We start from the raw sequence: 21895 nt of genomic DNA on the forward strand, positions 1-21895 counted from the left end.
ACTATTGATGGTTAAATGGACTTGGTGACAGCTTGCCCCTGATGTAGGATATAGCCAAAAAATAACCACACTATTGATGGTTAAATGGACTTGGTGACAGCTTGCCCCTGATGTAGGATATAGCCAAAAAATAACCACACTATTGATAGTTAAATGGACTTGGTGACAGCTTGCCCCTGATGTAGGATATAGCCCAAAAATAACCACACTATTGATGGTTAAATTGACTTGGTGACAGCTTGCCCCTGATGTAGGATATAGACAAAAAATAACCACACTATTGATGGTTAAATGGACTTGGTGACAGCTTGCCCCTGATGTAGGATATAGCCAAAAAATAACCACACTATTGATGGTTAAATGGACTTGGTGACAGCTTGCCCCTGATGTAGGATATAGCCAAAAAATAACCACACTATTGATGGTTAAATGGACTTGGTGACAGCTTGCCCCTGATGTAGGATATAGCCAAAAAATAACCACACTATTGATAGTTAAATGGACTTGGTGACAGCTTGCCCCTGATGTAGGATATAGCCAAAAAATAACCACACTATTGATGGTTAAATTGACTTGGTGACAGCTTGCCCCTGATGTAGGATATAGACAAAAAATAACCACACTATTGATGGTTAAATGGACTTGGTGACAGCTTGCCCCTAATGTAGGATATAGCCAAAAAATAACCACACTATTGATGGTTAAATGGACTTGGTGACAGCTTGCCCCTGATGTAGGATATAGCCATAAAATAACCACACTATTGATGGTTAAATTAACTTGGTGGCAGCTTGTGCTGGCGCACCACAAGACACAAAATGGCCGCCGATCACCCCAGAAAAAAATGACTGAAAAACGCTCTGGGCAGCCTAAAAACAGTGAGCAATTGAATAGCAGCAGTTCAATGATCCACAGCTGTAGATCGATCACTGACTTAAGTGTTTTGGAGGAGTTAATCACTGCCTAATCTCGCCCTAACAGTCGCAGCTGAAACCTCTCCCTACACTGTTCAGAGCAGAGTGACGTGCAGCGCTACGTGACTCCAGCTTAAATAGAGGCTGGGTCACATGCTGCACTAGCCAATCACAGCTATGCCAATAGTAGGCATGGCTGTGACGGCCTCTTGGGGCAAGTAGTATGACGCTTGTTGATTGGCTGCTTTGCAGACTTTCAAAAAGCGCCAAGAAAACGACGAACACCGAACCCGAACCCGGACTTTTACAAAAATGTATATATACAGTTCGGGTTCGCTCATCCCTAGTCGTCAGCACATTGTGTGAAGAAGTGCAATGCCAGTGAACTCCTTGAAGCTGCCTTTGGTGTGCTCGGTCCCTGGTGACGGTGGCCAGTAGCAGGCAAACTGTTTTGGCGACGGCGGCTCTGCTTTTAAACCCTGCTCCCGCTTTTGCTACGCTGTTGGCTCGGTCTCACCACTGCCTCTTCCTCCGAACTTTGAAAGTCAGTGGCACGACCCTCATTCCATGTGGGGTCTAGGACCTCATCGTCCCCTGCATCGTCTTCCACCCAGTCTTCCTCCCTGACCTCCTTTTTGTTCTGCACACTGCAGAAAGACGCAGCAGTTGGCACCTGTGTTTCATCATCATCAGAGACGTGCTGAGGAGGTATTCCCATGTCCTCATCAGGAAACATAAGTGGTTGTGCGTCAGTGCATTCTATGTCTTCCACCCCTGGGGAAGGGCTAGGTGGATGCCCTTGGGAAACCCTGCCAGCAGAGTCTTCAAACAGCATAGGAGACTGCTGCATGACTTGAGGCTCAGACAGGTTCCCCATTATGCAAGGGGGTGATGTGACAGACTGATGGGCATGGGTTTCAGGCGCCACCCGTGCACTTTCTGCAGAAGACTGGGTGGGTGATAATGTGAATGTGCTGGATCCACTGTCGGCCACCCAATTGACTAGCGCCTGTACTTGCTCAGGCCTTACCATTCTTAGAATGGCATTAGGCCCGACCAAACATCGCTGTAGATTCTGGCGGCTACTGGGACCTGAGGTAGTAGATTCAGTAGGACGTGTAGCAGAACGGCCACGTCCTCTCCCTGCACCAGAGGCTCCACCAACACCACCACCACGACCATGACCGCGTCCATTATTAGATGTTTGCCTCATAGTTAGCGTTCACCAAGCAAAGTAAAAAGTGGCTAAGTCTGTTAAAAATAATTAACCGCCAATAAAAACCCTTATGTAGGGTATTGCACTCAATTATTATTTTTTTAACTCTATATGACAGCGGTCTAAATTTCATAGTAACTTATGCATGTCTAATCCCAGATGTGCAGTATATCAGAGTTTTTTTTAACCCCAGTAACCAAAAAGCCGTATTTCTGGCCTAAATGTGACAGTCACTTATGCAAGTCTAATCCCAGATGTGCAGTATATATTAGAGTTTTTTTCACCCTAGTAAGCAAAAAGCTGTATCTCTTGCCTAAAAAAGACAGTCACTTATGCACGTCTTATCCCAGATGTGCATTATATTAGAGGGTTTTTTCACCCCAGTAAGCAAAAAGATGTATTTCTGGCCTAAATGTGACACTCACTTATACAAGTCTTACCCCAGATATGCAGTATATCAGAGGGTTTTTTCACCCCAGTAACCAAAAAGCCGTATTTCTGGCCTAAATGTGACACTTACTTATGCACGTATTATCCCAGATGTGCAGTATATTAGAGGGTTTTTTTCACCCCAGTAACCAAAAAGCCTTATTTCTGGCCTAAATGTGACAGTCACTTATGCATGTCTTATACCAGATGTGCAGTATATCAGAGGGTTTTTTCACCTTAGTAACTAAAAAGCCCTATTTCTGGCCTAAATGTGACAGTCACTTATGCATGTCTAATCCCAGATGTGCAGTATATCAGAGGGTTTTTTCACCCCAGTAACCACAAAGCCACATTTCTGGCCTAAATGTGACACTCACTTATGCATGTCTAATCCCAGATGTGCAGTATATATTAGAGGGTTTTTTCACCCCAGTAACCAAAAAGATGTATTTCTGGCCTAAATGTGACAGTCACTTATGCATGTCTTATCCCAGCTTTTTCTGTATATTAGAGGGTTTTTTCATCCCAGTAAGAAAAAAGATATATTTCTGGTCCAAATGTGACAGTCACTTATGCACGTCTTATCCCAGATCTGCAGTATATTAGAGGGGTTTTTCACTTCAGTAAGCAAAAAGATGTATTTCTGGCCTAAATGTGACACTCACTTATGAACGTCTTATCCCAGATGTGCAGTATATCAGAGGTTTTTTTCACCCCAGTAACCAAAAAGCCATATTTCTGGCCTAAATGTAACAGTCAGTTATGCATGTCTAATCCCAGATGTGCAGTATATATTAGAGGGTTTTTTCACCCCAGTAACCAAAAAGATGTATTTCTGGCCTAAATGTGACAGTCACTTATGCATGTCTTATCCCAGATGTGCAGTATATTAGAGGGGTTTTTCACCCCAGTAAGCAAAAATATGTATTTCTGGACTTGCAGACATGCACATAGCCTGTGCTGGTGCACTATCGTTGCATAAAATGGCTGCCGATTATGTATTGATATTGACAAAAATGTAAGAAACAGTCATGCAATGTCTCTAAGTTTCATTATCCTGGTAAACTTTGTTAAAATCTTATGTAAAATGTCTGCAGTATTCGGTTGGTCAGTAGATGGCAGCATAGGACCAATTTGCATTGGAGTTTACCATAGAGAGAGTGTATTACTGTGATACTGGCTCTTTAAGGCAGAAGCTAAGTGTTGAAGTGACACGCCCCTTATGATGTCAGTCTGCTTCAGTGTGAGCAGAAAGGAGGAAGAGGGACTGCAGCTGCCGCCATATTGGCAAGATAGAAAACAAGTTCTGTGCTGTGTAAGACGTGTGTGGAGATACTAAAGGACTTCCCTGTGCAGCCAAGCTGTGTGAACTTCAGTCTAGAGATGGATGGAGTACAAAGAAACTGTGCATTTAGTGAAGCCAAGTTAAAAAGGACTGTGTGCAGCAACTAACCCGTGGAGCCGACATTGGGCTGAGTGGATTGCCCCAAACAGTAAAGAGACTCACAGTGCTGTCGAGGTACCAGACAGTAACTGTAAAATTCAGGATTATATTCAACTGGTTTTCCGGTCTGCTGAAGAGGACTTCTTTGTTGCGGATCCTGCGCTGGTTAAAGGAAAAGGACGACATCGGACCCCACCGTGCACTTCCACAAACTGAAAGAGGTCCACTGGGACCACTGGGATAAGAGGGGTGCGCACCCGCTTGAAAGTTAGGGTCAGTTAGGGACAGTTTCTGGGACTATTATTTCTTAGTGTCCGCACTGCGAATATGGACACAGCAAAGGTGAAAATTGTTGCGGTGTTTAACTTGTATTGTTTGTACTGTTTTGAATATTTGCTTGTCTTTGCCTCTGTAACTTCACTGTTAACCTGCTTTTATTAATTTATAGTAAATGCAATTTCCTTAATCTTGACTTCTGCGTACGCACTCTTTTCTGGTGGCGGAGTCAAATCACCTGCCTTGTTCTCGGTTCACAAACTGAAGTTAAAAAAAATTGTTTTCAGCAATAGTTGGCTCAGGGCAGGCTTAAAAAAATTGTGCACCCACAAAACACATTTGCTGTAGATCGCTGAGTAAAAACAGCAGTTCTTGATAAGAATCCTCCCTGATCTCTCCCTCACAGCAGCTACAGCCTCTCCCTACACTAATCAGAGCAGAGTGACAGGCGGCGCTACGTGACTCCAGCTTAAATAGAGGCTGGGTCCCATGCTGCAGTTGGCCAATCACAGCCATGCCAATAGTAGGCATGGCTGGGATGGCCTTTTGGGGCATTTAGTATGACCCTTGTTGATTGGCTGCTGTGCAGCCTTTCAAAAAGCGTCAAGAAAGCGCCGAACACCGAACCCAAACTTTTTTTACATAAATGTTCGGGTCTGGGTCCAGGTGCCGAAAAACCTAAAGTTCGGTACAAACCCGAACTTTACAGTTGCTGGTCAGTTCTATCGTGCAACTGCCACCAGCCGGATGTTCTTTCAGAAGCTGTGATAGTTACAGGGAGACAGTTGAAGCAGACAAGATATGCCCTCAAAGAAAGGACAACACCTCAGCTACCAGCCTGAAGAAAATGTAGTTGAGCAATTGGGGCAATGAATGGGGACATCTCTGGGCCACGTAAGGTGCATGGCTGTTTCAAGCTTTGATTGTCACCTTCTATATGATGTTGGATTTTCTTTCTTTTTTCTACATGGGATAACCCCTTTAAGAAAAGTTTAGTGTGCAAAGAATTGTGTGCCAGTAATGTGCCCAGTCCTGGAACTTCGTGTGACAGGCAGTTATTCCACATTAAATGTTTCATTCCCTCCTATTATACAAGAAGAACAAAAGAAGAAAGTAATCATGTATATTTACCCTCCTTATTTGCTTAGCATTAAGGGCCTCCCTTTTCCATTTTTTAGAACAATAAGAGAGCGTGTCGACTTCTGCATTCACACTCAGGTTTCCTGAATACAGATATAAACAAGAACAATAAGATTTCCAACAACACACATTTCACCTACATTAATCCAAAAAGAAATTGGATACTTACTTGTATTTCTAGAATGTCCTTGGAATGAAATGCTACTCCTGAAATTAAGCGGACAAATTATTGGAAAGGATTGTGAAACAGGAACATGTGGAAATTGCCCAGATGCAGGAAGGAATAACATACCACAATGAAGTGAAGGCTTTGAAGTGTTGCCACATCATAAACAGCACGGCTACAGCTAGAAGAAGGCACTGGCGTACTTGACTCCACACCTTAGTTATCAGCTCATGGATAGAGGACATCCTTGAATGCTCATCATGGGTCTCTAGAACAAAAAATCCAATGTCATATGTGCTCTTGGTGAAAAAAATCCTCACATTTCTATTCTAAGCACAGAAGCAGAAATATAAAAGGCAGAACTATCATAGCAAATGTGGCATTAGTTTATATACGGTACTTTATGTTTATGGAGTGCTCATATATTCAGTTTTCTTTTTACATATGGCCATCTGCACTTGCAGTTTTACTTTATCTTGCAGGATGTGCTGTCTAATTCTGTGTTTGTGTTTTTTGATTTTGCAGTACACACTTGGAGATGTGGCTGCCTCCATGTTGGTTGTACAGTTGCTGACCCATCCTTCCCACAGGCTGTTTTTAATTAGTGTGATATATAGCTGAGTCTGCGTTCCCTACTAATTGGAGGTCTGCTGGCATCAAGCAAAGTAACAAGTTGTGGCGTGCAGGTCCAGGAAGGTAACAATTGTAGCAGACATGGTATATATGTGGGTTCTGCTCGCCTTGAATTTAGATGCCTATATGGCATAGTGATACATAATAAATAGGATAGTTTCTCATTCAAACTGAGGTCACCTTGCTGTGGTGTATGGGCAAAGATATTTTGGGCAAAATATGTTTCCTAAACACCTTTGGGGTCATTTATCAAACAGGTGTAAAGCAGAACTGGCTTATTGCCCACAGCAACCAATCAGATTCCACATATCATTTTTTACAGCTTCTTTGGAAAATAAAAGGTGGACTTTGATTGGTTGCTATGAGCAACTAAGCCAGTTCTACTTTACTTCAGTTTGATAAATGACCCCACTTATGTTTATATGCATAGTAAATATGGTATTAGGTTATATATAGATCATATATTTTTAGTTTATAGAGTGCACCTGTGTATTTACTTTACCTTGCAGGATGTGCTGAACCATTGCAGTCAATGGGGCCATTCACATGGCCCTTTAAGCGCATAGCAATCGTCAATTAATAAAATGTCTTATTTTTGCTATTTTGATGAGCAGACAAACTTCATTGAAATCAGTGGCTCCTTTTTGAAATATGTTTCGATAGAAGTGCACCCATCTAAGGCTACTTTCACACTAGCGTTCGGGTGTCCGCTTGTGAGCTCTATTTGAAGGGGCTCACAAGCGGCCCCGAACGCATCCGTCCAGCCCTAATGCATTCTGAGTGGATGCGGATCCGCTCAGAATGCATCAGTCTGGCAGCGTTCAGCCTCTGCTCCGCTCAGCAAGCGGACACCTGAACGCTGCTTGCAGCGTTCGGGTGTCCGCCTGGCCGTGCGGAGGCAAGCAGATTCCGTCCAGACTTACAATGTAAGTCAATGGGGACGGATCCGTTTGAATATGACACACTATGGCTCAATTTTCAAACGGATCCGTCCCCCATTGACTTTCAATGTAAAGTCTGGACGGATCCGTCTGAAGCTACTTTCACACTTAGAATTTTTTTTGCAATATAATGCAGACGGATCCGTTCTGAACGGATCCACCGTCTGCATTATATGAGCGGATCCGTCTCAGACGGATCCGCTCTGAACGCAAGTGTGCAAGTAGCCTAATAGCTTTAAAAAATTGGTACACTATGTAAATAAATTTCAGTTTGAAGCACACACAGCTGAAGGAAGCATGTAGTTTATGACAAGGCCTGCACCTCATCATAAATGACATGCCTCCTCCGACAGTGCAGGCCTTATCAAGACTAGCATAGAAAATGCTGGTTTTGATAAATCAGGGCCAAAGTCTTTAAAAATTGGGTCGGCAGATAGATCTGAAAGTGATTCTTGCAGATCTCATTTCAAACCTGGTTTGTGAAAATTCTAGCTCTAACTTGTTTTACATGTTATATTGTCAGCTTTAAAGGGGTTGTGAATGTTTGGGGTCAGGGGTTTGGCCAGACCTGTGAAGTGAAGCGTACTTATCTACTGACTTAAGGAGGTAAGATCATTTCCAGACTCTTCCCACCAACCACTCCCCCCTACCCCCAGTAAGCACGCAAAACCTGAATTCTTGGTGGAAAGGCCATAGCAGCCGTTTATTAAATAACAATATTTTATCCAACATTATTATAATGCAAACATGAGATATACATATATGCAAACATCAACAGTACAATGTCCCAACAATCCCTTTGCGGAAGGATCCTAGAAGGCAACCCAAGGAAGCTGCTATCTTCACTCCTCACATCTTATCCTTTTACCCTCGGCCGCACTCTCCGACCCAAGGGCACCGAATCCTCCAGAATCCATATCTTCCTCTACCCCTGTAGGCCTTTTAGCCCAACAGGAGCCCCCCAGCTTTCAGCTTACCAAACCACATAAGATGCACGCTCCAACGTGTCATGCACCTAATAAAACGTAGAATTGCCTTCCAGGACCCCCGTTAACCTGCCCCCTGCTATGACATGAAAAAAGTCCCCCGAAACAACCTAAAACAGGGCGGGTGGGTGGGCAACTCGCCTGAGCGCAACGGACACTGGTGCCGTTCCCGCCCCTAACCCTAGCCTAATATACTGCGCGCGAATTCCCTGCCACCCCCACAGACCCTCCCCAGAAACACTCCCCCTTTCCTAATCCATATTAACCCTAACCTGCCTGGACACTTCCCCCTTCCAGTCAATTTCCACTGCGCTACGTCTGCGCCTCGCTCCGCTGTCATACTTCCTGAAACTGGCTTCCGGCACCTACACCCTCCGGCATCTGCTACTCCGCTCGGGTGCCTGGATGTAAACTTCCAGTCTGATGCTGCTGCATCCAATCTCTGGCCACAGCGGTCACCTGCTCCCCTTGCATCATATCAAATGGTCATATGACACAAGGGGAGCAGGTCACCACCATTGTGGCTATCAATTGGCTGATGTGGCATCAAACCAAAGTTTACATTCAGGGATACTGGTAGAGCAGCTGAGGCTGGATTGTGCTGCACTTTAGTATTTCGGTTCTGCTGCAGAATAAAATACTAAAGTGTGGTACAATATACTATATTTTATATAAATATATATATATATATATATATATATATATATATTTCTGTCACCATCTAGGTGTTAGCCCCACTTTATTGAGGTAACCCCACCTACTCGTGTTTGCCCCACCTTCTGTCAATTTGGCCCTGATAGGAAAGTATTCCGATTTGGTGCCTGGTGTGGCACAAGCTATAAATAGAGCCCTGAACAGGGGCAGACTGGGAGTTTAAAGTGTCCATGGAAAAAAAACTAGAAGAGTCCTCATGTTGTAGGAAGTTTGAAATTGACAGAAAGTGGGTAACACAAGTAAGTGGGGACAACAAAAGTAGGTAGAACCAGCAATACATTAGTGCAGCACAACCCAGCACCACCCCAGGTGCTTTAAACATGAAAAGAAGTTCATATCCACAAATATAAATTCAAGGCAGTTTACAGCTACAGAACACAACATTGCTTGACTCACCCATCATGATGGAAAAAGCTGAATCAGATCCTGTGAACTTTAAACATGTTACCAAAAAATAACATCATATTGCTGTACAGTGCTTCTCAAACAGTCAGGAAAACACATGATGTAAGACGCTGATCCATGAGAGAGGAAACTGCTTGGTGCATAGCTGGACGAAGTGTCAGATGGGGTTTCTGTGAGCCCACCAAAGGACATGGTTCTTATAACCCATTTCCATGTATACAGAACATATGAACATCTACTTTTAATATTATAGGCTAATATGAATCATCAGACATAGACTCTAGTGGCAAGTGGTGGGTTCTAAACTACTCCAAATGTGGTTGTCTGCTTGGCTACATGCACATGAACATTGTTTGTTTCCGTGTCCATTCTGTTTTTTTTTTTTTTGCGGATAGGATGCGGACCCTGTGACAGAACCATCTGTCTTTGGAGTTGTATTGTATGTTATGTGAGGGTACCCAGATAGCTATGCCATGGAGCCTGTTTGTGAAATTAAAGACTTTGGCTCCATGTCGATTTTATTGTATTTGTGTAGTCTGAGTGCCATTCACCTAATAATATGCACTCATACTTGAGCTATCTGGGGATATGTTAAATGTGTTTACTGTAAAGGTTGTGACATTGTATGTTTAAATGGTGATTTCTGTTCTGTTGTCCCCACGTGTGTATTGGCGATTTCCCTTTGTTTTGAGAGATAATTGAATTGCCCCTCGGTTGTCTCCAGGGCAGAGAGGAGGAAATCATGATGCATTGTGGGGATGTATTGTCTCTGTGTATCCTGAATTGCTGCATATCTGTCCTGTGTCACAGTCTTCCATCTGGTCCCCTAGGGGAGTGTCCACCAGATGGGGACCTGCATAAATACGGGCGGGTAGCCCTCAGTAAAGGTGATTCTGATTTACCCTCAACACAGAGCTGGGTCTCGTTTTTTTTTGGGGGGGGGGGGGGGGGGGGGGAGTTCTTCTAAATGGCGGTTTCACCCGCTCCTGCTGAGAGGATCGTAACAATTGGTGGCGAGCGACGGGATGAGTCCCACCGCCCAGAAGGACAGCTACAAATGAAATATTAGGAACTAAATCGGATTACCCTTAAAAAAAATATTACAACCCCGAGGACGGCCAACAGGTAATCTCAAGAAAAGGGAGATTATTGCTCAACTAGTGGAAATGGATGCAGCGCAAGGAATGGAGAGAGCTAATGTACCCAGCATCCTGGACTTAACACCTGAGGAAATACAATTCAATCGGGCAGTCCAGATAAGGCTGGCACATTTTGGCCCCAACCCTACAGCAGACATTGTGGAACGTGTGCAAGCACACTAGGCACTCCAAGGAAGAGGAGCTGCAGCAGCGGGGGTACCCAATAACAATATTGGAAGGAAGAAGGTACCCTTCGCTGCATTTAAATTTTTTATTGAAGCCGAGGGAGAGATTGATGGGTTCCTGGCTGATTTTGAAAGGCAGTGTGCCTTGCACAGGGTGCCCATGGACGAATGGGTCACCATCCTCTTTGGGAAACTATCCGGCCGGGCCAGTGAAGCCTTTTGTGCCATCCCAGAAGAGGAAATTACTAGTTACCAGGCAGTAAAGGATGCCCTTTTGGCCAGGTATGCGGTGACCCCAGAAGTATACCAGCGGAGGTTCAGGGAAACCACCAAGCAAGCAGGTGACTCCTATATGGAGTGGGCATGCCGGGTGCACCGCACAGCAGCCCACTGGATGGCAGGGTGCCACGCCATATCTGGGGAGGAGATATTACAGGTGTTCTTGCTAGAACACTGCTTTGACAAGTTGCCTGCAGGAGTCAGAGAATGGGTCCGGGACCGTCAACCCTCAACCCTGCCAGAAGCTGCTCGCCTGGCAGACGAGTATACGGATGCTCGTAAACTGGACAATACTATGTCTAGAGCCCCTGCCAGAATGGAGTACAGACCAGCAGCACCCACAGCCACTACCGCCTACCAAGCTCCGGCGCACCGCACTCCAGCTCTGCCTGCAGCAAATAATTATCCCCAGCAATCCCGGTTCAAGTCCCGGGATTATTCGCAACCTATCCGGTGCTTTGGGTGTAAGCAGCTGGGGCACAAGAGACCGGAGTGCCCGCTGAACACCGCTAACCAGGCACAGTCATGGAGAAGACCAGCCGGCGGAAATCAACGCAGCCCTCAGCCTGCTGCTCACTGTATTGAGCAGGAGGAATTTTGGGGCATCCTACACGAGGCAGACCCCATTCAAGCTGCCCACCAGGACAATCGTCAGCAGCACCGACAAACAGTTAAACTGAATGGGAGAGAAGTCAGCAGTATGCAAGATACGGGTGCCACTATGAATTTGCTCCAAAAGAACTTGGTGTCTGAGCAGCAACACACCGTAGACACTGTGGCCATAAGGGTAGCAGGGGGTACTGTGTTCCGCCTGCCTGTTTCTCGGGTACACTTGGATTGGGGAGTGGGGGCTAGATACGTTGATGTGGGGGTCATGAAGGATTTACCCGCTGATGTCCTCCTTGGGAAGGACTTGGCCCCCCTTGTTTCTGCCTACGCGCCGATGGGTCCCACAGAAGTTAACCTTGTGACTACGCGTGCCCAGACTCGTGCTGCCGGAACTGGCCCACTTGCTGCTGAGACCCAGGTAAGACCTTCTTCCCCGACTTGTACCCTAGACCAGGCCCCCGTAGGTTCGGATACCCCAGAGGAGTTTGGGAGGGAGACCCGGGCGGATCCGACCCTTCAGAAATATAGGGCTAAGGCAGATACTAGGGAGGAAGGAGTAGATGGGGAACGGTATGAGTGGGTGGGGGACAGGTTATATAGAACCCCTAAACCTTCACAGAAAAATGTGGCTTCTCCACAGAATCGCCAACTGGTTGTACCGGCAGGAGATTCTGCGGATAGAGCATGATGTGCCATTAGCTGGACATCTAGGGTCCCGCCGCACAGCCCATAGGATCACTCAGAATTTCTTTTGGCCGAATTTTAATCAGGCTGTGCGGATGTATTGTAGTACTTGTGACACATGTCAACGGGTAGGAAAGCGGGGGGACCATCCAAAAGCTAGGCTTATGTCTATGCCTATTATCTCACCACGTTATCTCACCACCATAGACCTGTGTAAGGGCTATTGGCAGATTCCCCTGGCCGAGGATGCTATCCCCAAGTCGCCATTTGTCACCCCGTTTGGTCTGTACCAGTTTAACCGCCTCCGGACCGCCTAACGCAGATTCGCGGTCCGGAGGCGGCATCGCTGCGCAGACTGACGCATATACGCGGCATCTCGCGAGACGCGAGATGACGCGCTTAGCTGGCCCGCGCATGCGCAATGCGGGCCGGCATTTCGTCAAGGGGGGTCACGTCATCAGCTTGCCAGCCAATGATCGCGGCTGGCAAGCTGATGATTTTTAAAAAAAACAATCAAGTGCCAGATAACACATCATACAGGTCCTTCTAAAAAAATTTGCATATTGTGATAAAGTTCATTATTTTCTGTAATGTACTGATAAACATTAGACTTTCATATATTTTAGATTCATTACACACAACTGAAGTAGTTCAAGCCTTTTATTGTTTTAATATTGATGATTTTGGCATACAGCTCATGAAAACCCAAAATTCCTATCTACAAAAATTAGCATATCATGAAAAGGTTCTCTAAACGAGCTATTAACCTAATCATCTGAATCAAGTAATTAACTCTAAACACCTGCAAAAGATTCCTGAGGCTTTTAAAAACTCCCAGCCTGGTTCATTACTCAAAACCGCAATCATGGGTAAGACTGCCGACCTGATTGCTGTCCAGAAGGCCATCATTGACACCCTCAAGCAAGAGGGTAAGACACAGAAAGAAATTTCTGAACGAATAGGCTGTTCCCAGAGTGCTGTATCAAGGCACCTCAGTGGGAAGTCTGTGGGAAGGAAAAAGTGTGGCAGAAAACGCTGCACAACGAGAAGAGGTGACCGGACCCTGAGGAAGATTGTGGAAAAGGACCGATTCCAGACCTTGGGGGACCTGCGGAAGCAGTGGACTGAGTCTGGAGTAGAAACATCCAGAGCCACCGTGTACAGGCGTGTGCAGGAAATGGGCTACAGGTGCCGCATTCCCCAGGTTAAGCCACTTTTGAACCAGAAACAGCGACAGAAGCGCCTGACCTGGGCTACAGAGAAGCAGCACTGGACTGTTGCTCAGTGGTCCAAAGTACTTTTTTCGGATGAAAGCAAATTTTGCATGTCATTCGGAAATCAAGGTGCCAGAGTCTGGAGGAAGACTGGGGAGAGGGAAATGCCAAAATGCCTGAAGTCCAGTGTCAAGTACCCACAGTCTGTGATGGTCTGGGGTGCCATGTCAGCTGCTGGTGTTGGTCCACTGTGTTTTATCAAGGGCAGGGTCAATGCAGCTAGCTATTTTGGAACACTTCATGCTTCCATCTGCTGAAAAGCTTTATGGAGATGAAGATTTCATTTTTCAGCACAATCTGGCACCTGCTCACAGTGCCAAAACCACTGGTAAATGGTTTACTGACCATGGTATTACTGTGCTCAATTGGCCTGCCAACTCTCCTGACCTGAACCCCATAGAGAATCTGTGGGATATTGGGAAGAGAAAGTTGAGAGACGCAAGACCCAACACTCTGGATGAGCTTAAGGACGCTATCGAAGCATCCTGGGCCTCCATAACACCTCAGCAGTGCCACAGGCTGATTGCCTCCATGCCACGCCGCATTGAAGCAGTCATTTCTGCAAAAGGATTCCCGACCAAGTATTGAGTGCATAACTTAACATAATTATTTGAAGGTTGACTTTTTTTGTATTAAAAACACTTGTCTTTTATTGGTCGGATGAAATATGCAAATTTTTTGAGATAGGAATTTTGGGTTTTCATGAGCTGTATGCCCAAATCATCAATATTAAAACAATAAAGGGCTTGAACTACTTCAGTTGTGTGTAATGAATCTAAAATATGTGAAAGTCTAATGTTTATCAGTACATTACAGAAAATAATGAACTTTATCACAATATGCAATTTTTTTTTAGAAGGACCTGTATTAGTAAATATGATGTGTTATATGGCTGCCCTGCTCCTCTGCTGGTCCTTTTGGTCGGTTGGATCCAGCAGAGGAGCAGGCTTCACAGTGAGTAGCACCAACACCACACTTTAGCCCCAGATCACCCCCTGCACCCCAATTAACCCTTTGATCGCCTCTGTCAATCACTAGTGAAAGGAAAAAAGTGATCAGTGTAAACTGTCACTTTTTTTTTCCACTGGTATTGACTGTTAGGTTTTAGGGATAGTTTAGGCCCCTTGGTTAGGTAGTTTAGGGATCAGTTAGCGCCCAGCCCACCGCACCGCGGTCACTGATTCGCTGATTAGCGTATCGCTAATCAGCATTTGTACTTTTATAGTATCTGGAAGTGATCAAAACTGATCACGGTCAGATCTATAATAGTATTAGTGTCACCTTAGTTCGCCCTCCACCCAAAACGCAGTGTTTGCTCGATCAGGCCTGATCGGTCGCCCACACGTGCGTTCGCCCACACGCGCCCCACCGCAGTGACAAAAAATATATATTTTTTGATCACTGCACATTCACTTTACACGCGCTGCGGCGATAAAAAAAAATCAGTTTTGATATTTTTTAGCAACCGCAGCGGCCTCCGGTACTTCGCTAGCCTCCCATTTGTAAGACAGGCTTGCTTTTTTTCTTGGGTAGTCTCAGGGAATACCCCTAAATTTAGTTGCCCAAATGTCAAACAGGGGGTATTCTTCTGAAGAGGCCTACAGGCTTCTGACCCAGTCGGATGAGGAATGGGAACCCTCATCTGACGAATCTAGCGGGTCAGAATATGAACCTGTAGAAAGCAGTGGCACTCTGACCCAAAGTTCGGACGAGGAGGCTGAGGTCCCTGATAGCACCAGGCGTACCCGGCCCCGTGTCGCTAGACCACAGGTTTCGCAGGATCCGCTTCAAGGGCAGCAGAGTGGGGCTGGCGCTGTCGGATTACGTGGTGAGGCATACACCAGCAGCGCAGCCCTCCCTGGACCTAGTACCAGCACTGCCGTACAACCTGGTGAAGTGGCGAGCACCAGGAGGGCAGTTGAAGCTGGTACGGTGGCACGAGCAGTAGTTACCCCGTCGCAGCCACCGCAAAGACGGGCCCGTAGACCCCCTAGAATCCCTGAGGTGCTGGCAAACCCTGATTGGCAGTCCCCAACTTCAGCCGCACCTGTAGTTCCCCCTTTCACCGCCCAGTCTGGAGTTCGGGTTGAGACAGCTCAGATCGGTTCAGCCCTGGGATTCTTTGAGCTGTTCTTGACTGCGGAGCTCTTAGACATAGTCGTGGCCGAAACAAACAGGTATGCCACACAATTTATAACCGCCAACCCAGGAAGCTATTATGCCCAGCCTTTCCGGTGGAAACCAGTCCAAGTTTCCGAAATTAAAATTTTTCTGGGCCTTCTCCTTAACATGGGTCTAACTAAAAAGCATGAATTGCGGTCATATTGGTCCACGAACCCAATTCATCACATGCCCATGTTCTCTGCTGCTATGTCCAGGGCACGTTTTGAGGCCATCCTGCGTTTCCTGCACTTTAGCGACAACACCGCCTCCCGTCCCAGAGGCCACCCAGCTTTTGACCGGCTCCACAAAATTCGGCCCCTCATCTGCGTAGACGAGTCCCTAATACATTTTACCGGGCGCCTTGGCTTCAAACAATACATCCCAAGCAAGCGCGCCCGGTATGGGGTCAAATTGTATAAGCTCTGTGAAAGGGCCACAGGCTATGTCCACAAATTTCGGATCTATGAGGGAAAAGATCAGACCCTGGAGTCGGTCGGTTGCCCTGACTACCTGGGGAGCAGTGGGAAGACAGTCTGGGACTTGGTGTCACCCTTATTCGGCAAGGGGTAACATCTTTATGTGGACAATTTCTACACAAGTGTGGCCCTCTTTAGGCATTTGTTTCTAGAACAGATTGGCGCCTGTGGCACCGCGCGAACTAGTCGCGCGGGCTTTCCCCAACGGCTCGTTACCACCCGTCTTGCAAGGGGGGAGAGGGCTGCCTTGTGTAACGAAGAACTGCTCGCGGTGAAATGGAGAGACAAGCGTGACGTTTACATGCTCTCCTCCATTCACGCAGACACGACAATACCAATTGAGCGAGCAACCCGTATCATTGAAAAGCCCCTCACAGTCCACGACTATAACCTTCACATGGGAGGGGTGGACTTCAATGACGAGATGTTGTCTCCGTATTTAGTTTCCCGCAGAACCAGACGCTGGTATAAGAAGGTGTCTGTATATTTAATTCAATTGGCTCTGTATAATAGTTTTGTTCTCTACAGTAAGGCTGGGAGAACACGATCCTTCCTCAAATTTCAGGAAGAGATCATCGAGAACTTCCTGTACCCAGGAGGTTCCGTGGCCCCATCCACCAGTGTAGTTAGTCGTCTACACGAGCGACATTTCCCCAATGTCGTTGCCGGTACCTCAACCCAACCGTCACCCCGAAAAAGATGTCGTGTCTGTAGCAGGAGTGGAATAAGGTGTGACACCCGCTATTTCTGTCCTGACTGCTCTGACCACCCTGCCCTATGCTTAGGGGAGTGTTTCCGGAAGTACCACACACAGGTACACCTAGCATAGGGATCACATCTCACCAGGACAAGCACACAGGGCTATTAGGGCCCATTCACATACAGCTGCTGCATACGTCTCCTTTCACCTGGGACAAAGTGCATAACGCACTTCGCCACATCTTTGGGCGATTTGCGCTTTGCACATTGACCCATGGGGAAGGAGAGGTTTGTTCTATAAAGGTAAAAAAAAAAAAAAACACCAGTAAGCAAAAAGGTTAATGTTCAGTTCAAAAAGTTAAAGTTCCATGTTCTGTTCCAAAGTTAATAAAATTATTGCGTTGCGGCCTGGTTTTTTCTTTTTTTTTTTTTACCTTCCAGGTGGACCAACCGATCAACTAGCTGCAGCACTGATGTGCATTCTGACAGAAGCATTGCGCTGCTGTCAGATTACACGCAAGTCGTTGTATGCGGCGCTGCAAGACGAGATTTCTCCTCTGCAGTAAAAGATATGTTTGCCAAGGCATACGAGCTGAGGAGGAGGCGGTGTTCCTATGCTTTGGCAAACACTTTGTATATAAAAAAGAAAAAATAAATAAATCCAGGCAATGATTTATTCATCCACATCGATTAATGTGAATGGAGAAATCTGGTTTGCCAGGGCATACGAGCTAAGTGGGTATGGATGTTGGGCGGAGGAGCTCCTATGTCCTGGCAGACGCCTTTCCCCTCCTTTTTTTTTTTGGGCAGAGATTTTTTCATCCACATTGATCGATGCGAATGAAGAAATCTGTGCCGTTCATTTTTTTCTTTCAGCCCAGAGGCTGAACGGAAAAAAAAATCTCATTACCTGTATGCTCAATATAAGGAGAATAGCAGAAACTCCTAATGCTGGCCATACATGTAATGATTGCGGAGACCCTCAAATGCCAGGGCAGTACAAACACCCCACAACTGACCCCATTTTGGAAAGAAGACACCCCAAGGTATTCGCTGAGGGGCATATTGAGTCCATGAAAGATTTAAATTTTTGTCCCAAGTTAGCGGAAAGTGAGACTTTGTAAGAAAAAACAAAAATAAAAATCAATTTCCGCTAACTTATGCCCAAAAAAAAGTATTTCGATGAACTCGCCAGGCCCCTCATTGAATACCTTGGGGTGTCTTCTTTCCAAAGTGGGGTCAGATGTGGGGTATTTATACTGCCCTGGCTTTTTAGGGGCCCTAAAGCGTGAGAAGAAGTCTGGGATCCAAATGTCTAAAAATGCCCATCTAAAAGGAATTTGGGCACCTTTGCGCATCTAGGCTGCAAAAAAGTGTCACACATGTGGTATCGCCGTACTCAGGAGAAGTTGGGGAATGTGTTTTGGGGTGTCATTTTACATATACCCATGCTGGGTGAGATAAATATCTTGGTCAAATGCCAACTTTGTATAAAAAAATGAGAAAAGTTGTCTTTTGCCAAGATATTTCTCTCACCCAGCATGGGTATATGTAAAATGACACCCCAAAACACATTCCCCAACTTCTCCCGAGTACGGCGATACCAGATGTGTGACACTTTTTTGCAGCCTATGTGGGCAAAGGGACCCACATTCCAAAGTGCACCTTTTGGATTTCACTGGTCATTTTTTACTGATTTTGATTGCAAACTACTTCTCACACATATGGGCCCCTAAATTGCCAGGGCAGTATAACTATGCCACAAGTGACCCCATTTTGGAAAGAAGACACCCCAAGGTATTCCGTGAGGGGCATGGCGAGTTCCTAGAATTTTTTATTTTTTGTCGCAAGTTAGTGGAATATGAGACTTTGTAAGAAAAAAAAAAAAAAGAATCATCATTTTCCGCTAACTTGTGACAAAAAATAAAAAGTTCTATGAACTCACTATGCCCATCAGCGAATACCTTAGGGTGTCTACTTTCCGAAATGGGGTCATTTGTGGGGGTTTTCTATTGTCTGAGCATTGTAGAACCTCAGGAAACATGACAGGTGCTCAGAAAGTCAGAGCTGCTTCAAAAAGCTGAAATTCACATTTTTGTACCATAGTTTGTAAACGCTATAACTTTTACCCAAACCATTTTTTTTTTTTCCCAAACATTTTTTTTTATCAAAGACATGTAGAACAATAAATTTAGCGAAAAATGTATATATGGATGTCGTTTTTTTTGCTAAATTTTACAGCTGAAAGTGAAAAATGTCATTTTTTTGCAAAAATCTTTAAATTTCGATTAATAACAAAAAAAGTAAAAATGTCAGCAGCAATGAAATACCACCAAATGAAATCTCTATTAGTGAGAAGAAAAGGAGGTAAAATTCATTTGGGTGGTAAGTTGCATGACCGAGCAATAAACGGTGAAAGTAGTGTAGTGCAGAAGTGTAAAAAGTGGCCTGGTCATTAAGGGGGTTTCAGCTAGCGGGGTTGAAGTGGTTAAGGTCATGCCATTCGGGATGAAAAATTCCCCGGCTACCTTCCAGCATATGGTGGATAGACGCCTCGATGGCTTCCAGGAATTTGCATGTGCATACCTGGACGACATTGCGATCTACAGTGAGTCCTGGGAGGAACACCTGGTCCATGTAGGGGTGGTGGTGGATACATTTTGGGCCACTGGTCTGACATTAAAGCCAGAGAAGTGCCATCTAGGTATGGCAGAAGTGCAATACCTGGGTCGCAGAGTGGGGTGTGCGAACCAGAGACCAGAGCCAGCCATGGTAGAGGCAGTGGCTAACTGGCCCACACCTACCACTAAGACTCAGGTGTTAGCGTTCTTGGGGACAGCAGGGTACTACCGACGCTTTGTCCCTGACTACAGCGCTATCGCTAAGCCACTGACTGACCTGACTAAAAAGAATCTTCCTAAGCAGGTCCTGTGGTCTCAGGCGTGTGAAGCCGCGTTTCAGGCACTAAAGCAAGCTCTTGTGAATGCTCCTGTCTTGGCTGCCCCCATCCCTAACAAACGCTTTCTTGTTCATACAGATGCTTTCATGTATGGACTGGGGGCTGTGCTGAGCCAAGTCGGGGAGGATGGAGGAGAGCACCCTGTCGCATACCTCGGGAAGTGAGCTATGCGGCAGTGGAGAAAGAATGCTTGGCCCTGGTCTGGGCCCTAAAGAAGTTGAGTCCCTATCTGTACGGGCACAAATTTTCCCTTGTAACTGACCACAACCCATTGGTCTGGCTTAACCGGGTCTCTGGGGATAATGGCAGGTTGCTACGCTGGAGCTTAGCCCTGCAACCATACAACTTTACCATCAGTTACAGACCCGGTAAGTACAATGGCAATGCCGATGGGTTGTCCCGACAAACAGACCTCACTCCGGCTTCTTAGTTCCGGTTATCCCCAAGTTGACCCGAAAAGGGTCAAGCCGGGTCTACCGGAGTGTCCCACAAGGAGGGAGCCATGTGACAGAACCATATTTCTTTGGAATTGTATTATATGTTATGTGAGGGTACCCAGATAGCTATGCCATGGAGCCTGTTCGTGAAATTAAAGACTTTGGCTCCATGTCAATTTTATTGTATTCGTGTAGTCTGAGTGCCATTCACCTAATAATATGCACTCAGACTTGAGCTATCTGAGGATATGTTAAATGTGTGAAGGTTGTGACATTGTATGTTTAAATGGTGATTTCTGTCCTGTTGTCCCCACGTGTGTATTGGCGATTTCCCTTTGTCCTTAGAGATAATTGAATTGCTCATAGGTTGTCTCCAGGGCAGAGAGGAGGAAACCATGATGCATTGTGGGGATGTATTGTGTCTGTGTATCCTGAAATGCTGCATATCTGTCCTGTGTCACAGTCTTCCATCTGGTCCCCTAGGGGAGTGTCCACCAGATGGGGACCTGCATAAATACGAGCGGATAGCCTTCAGTAAAGGTGAATCTGATTTACTCTCAACACAGAGCTTGGTCTCATTTTTTTTGGGGGGGGGAAGTTCTTCTAAACGGCGGTTTCACTCTCTCCTGCCGAGAGGATCGTAACAGACCCATTCATTTCAATGTGTCCGCAAAAAATGCAGACAGCACACCATGTGCCTTCCGCATAAGTATGTCCGTTCCGTAGCCCCGCAAAAAAAAATTGAACATGTCCTATTCTTGTCCGTTTTAGGCATTGTAACAATGGATCCACACAGATAATATGGATGGCATACGGATTTTGCGGACCGCAAAACACATACGGTTGTGTGCTTGTAGCCTAATAATGAGTGTAAAAACTGTTTTGAGTGAATAGTTGGGAAGTACTAAACATTAACTTTTTACAGGTAAAAATATGAGCAGAACCTTCACAGATTTTTCTGATAATGTTGTAAATTATGTGAAGAAAGGGATGCAAATGAGCTCTTAACAAGCTCTGCCTCTAATGCCACCAGATGTAAGGCAGCTATCATATAAGTCAGCTATATGACTCGGATATTAAATAAGCCAGCACCTCATCTGCAGACAGCTGTTTCGGGGTGATTGCACCTCATCAGTACAGAGCAGAGAGTACTGGCTTAACTGGGTAAGAAGCCAAAGTCAGGATTTAGGGGGTGCTATCTCTCCTTTAGGAGAGAATGTCTTAATCAGCATGACGAGTCTTATAGCCCACTCATACTCATCTGGAATTCTGGGAAGAAAGGGATGCAATTGAGCTCTTAACAAGCTCTGCCTCTAATGCCACCAGATGTAAGGCAGCTATCCTATAAGTCAATTTTCAGCTCTTTAAATAAGCCTCGAGACATGACTCGGATATTAAATAAGCCAGCACCTCATCTGCAGACAGCTGTTTCAGGGTGATTGCCCCTCATAAGTGCAGAGCAGAGAGTATTGGCTTAACTGGGTGAGAGGCCAAAGTCAGGATTTGGGGGGTGCTATCTCTCCTTGGGGAGACAGCGCCTTAATCAGAGCGAGGAGACTTGTAGGCGATACATGCTCCTCTGGAATTTTGGGAAGACAGGGATGCAAATGAGCTCTTAACAAGCTCTGCCGCTAATGCCACCAGATGTAAAATTATGTGATTGATGTGTCCACACAAAACTGAAGCTGCAGATTTGCCAGCACCCTTTTTTATGAGACAATTTACAG

General features: G+C 45.7%; 1 protein-coding gene across 3 annotated transcripts in view; it reads right to left on the minus strand.

Moving 5' to 3' along the window:
* The window catches only part of OTULINL (OTU deubiquitinase with linear linkage specificity like), a 157756-nt gene that overhangs the window by 82965 nt on the left and 52896 nt on the right, over nt 1-21895 (minus strand). For all 3 annotated transcript variants that reach the window (XM_044295084.1, XM_044295083.1, XM_044295082.1), the window contains exons 2-4: nt 5712-5853; nt 5589-5626; nt 5411-5502 (exon numbers count right to left, since the gene is read on the minus strand). In XM_044295084.1, the coding sequence (XP_044151019.1) occupies nt 5411-5502; nt 5589-5626; nt 5712-5853 (272 nt within the window). The remainder of the gene's footprint in view (nt 1-5410; nt 5503-5588; nt 5627-5711; nt 5854-21895) is intronic.

Source organism: Bufo gargarizans, chromosome 5, assembly GCF_014858855.1.
Source record: "Bufo gargarizans isolate SCDJY-AF-19 chromosome 5, ASM1485885v1, whole genome shotgun sequence".
Lineage (NCBI taxonomy): Eukaryota > Metazoa > Chordata > Amphibia > Anura > Bufonidae > Bufo > Bufo gargarizans.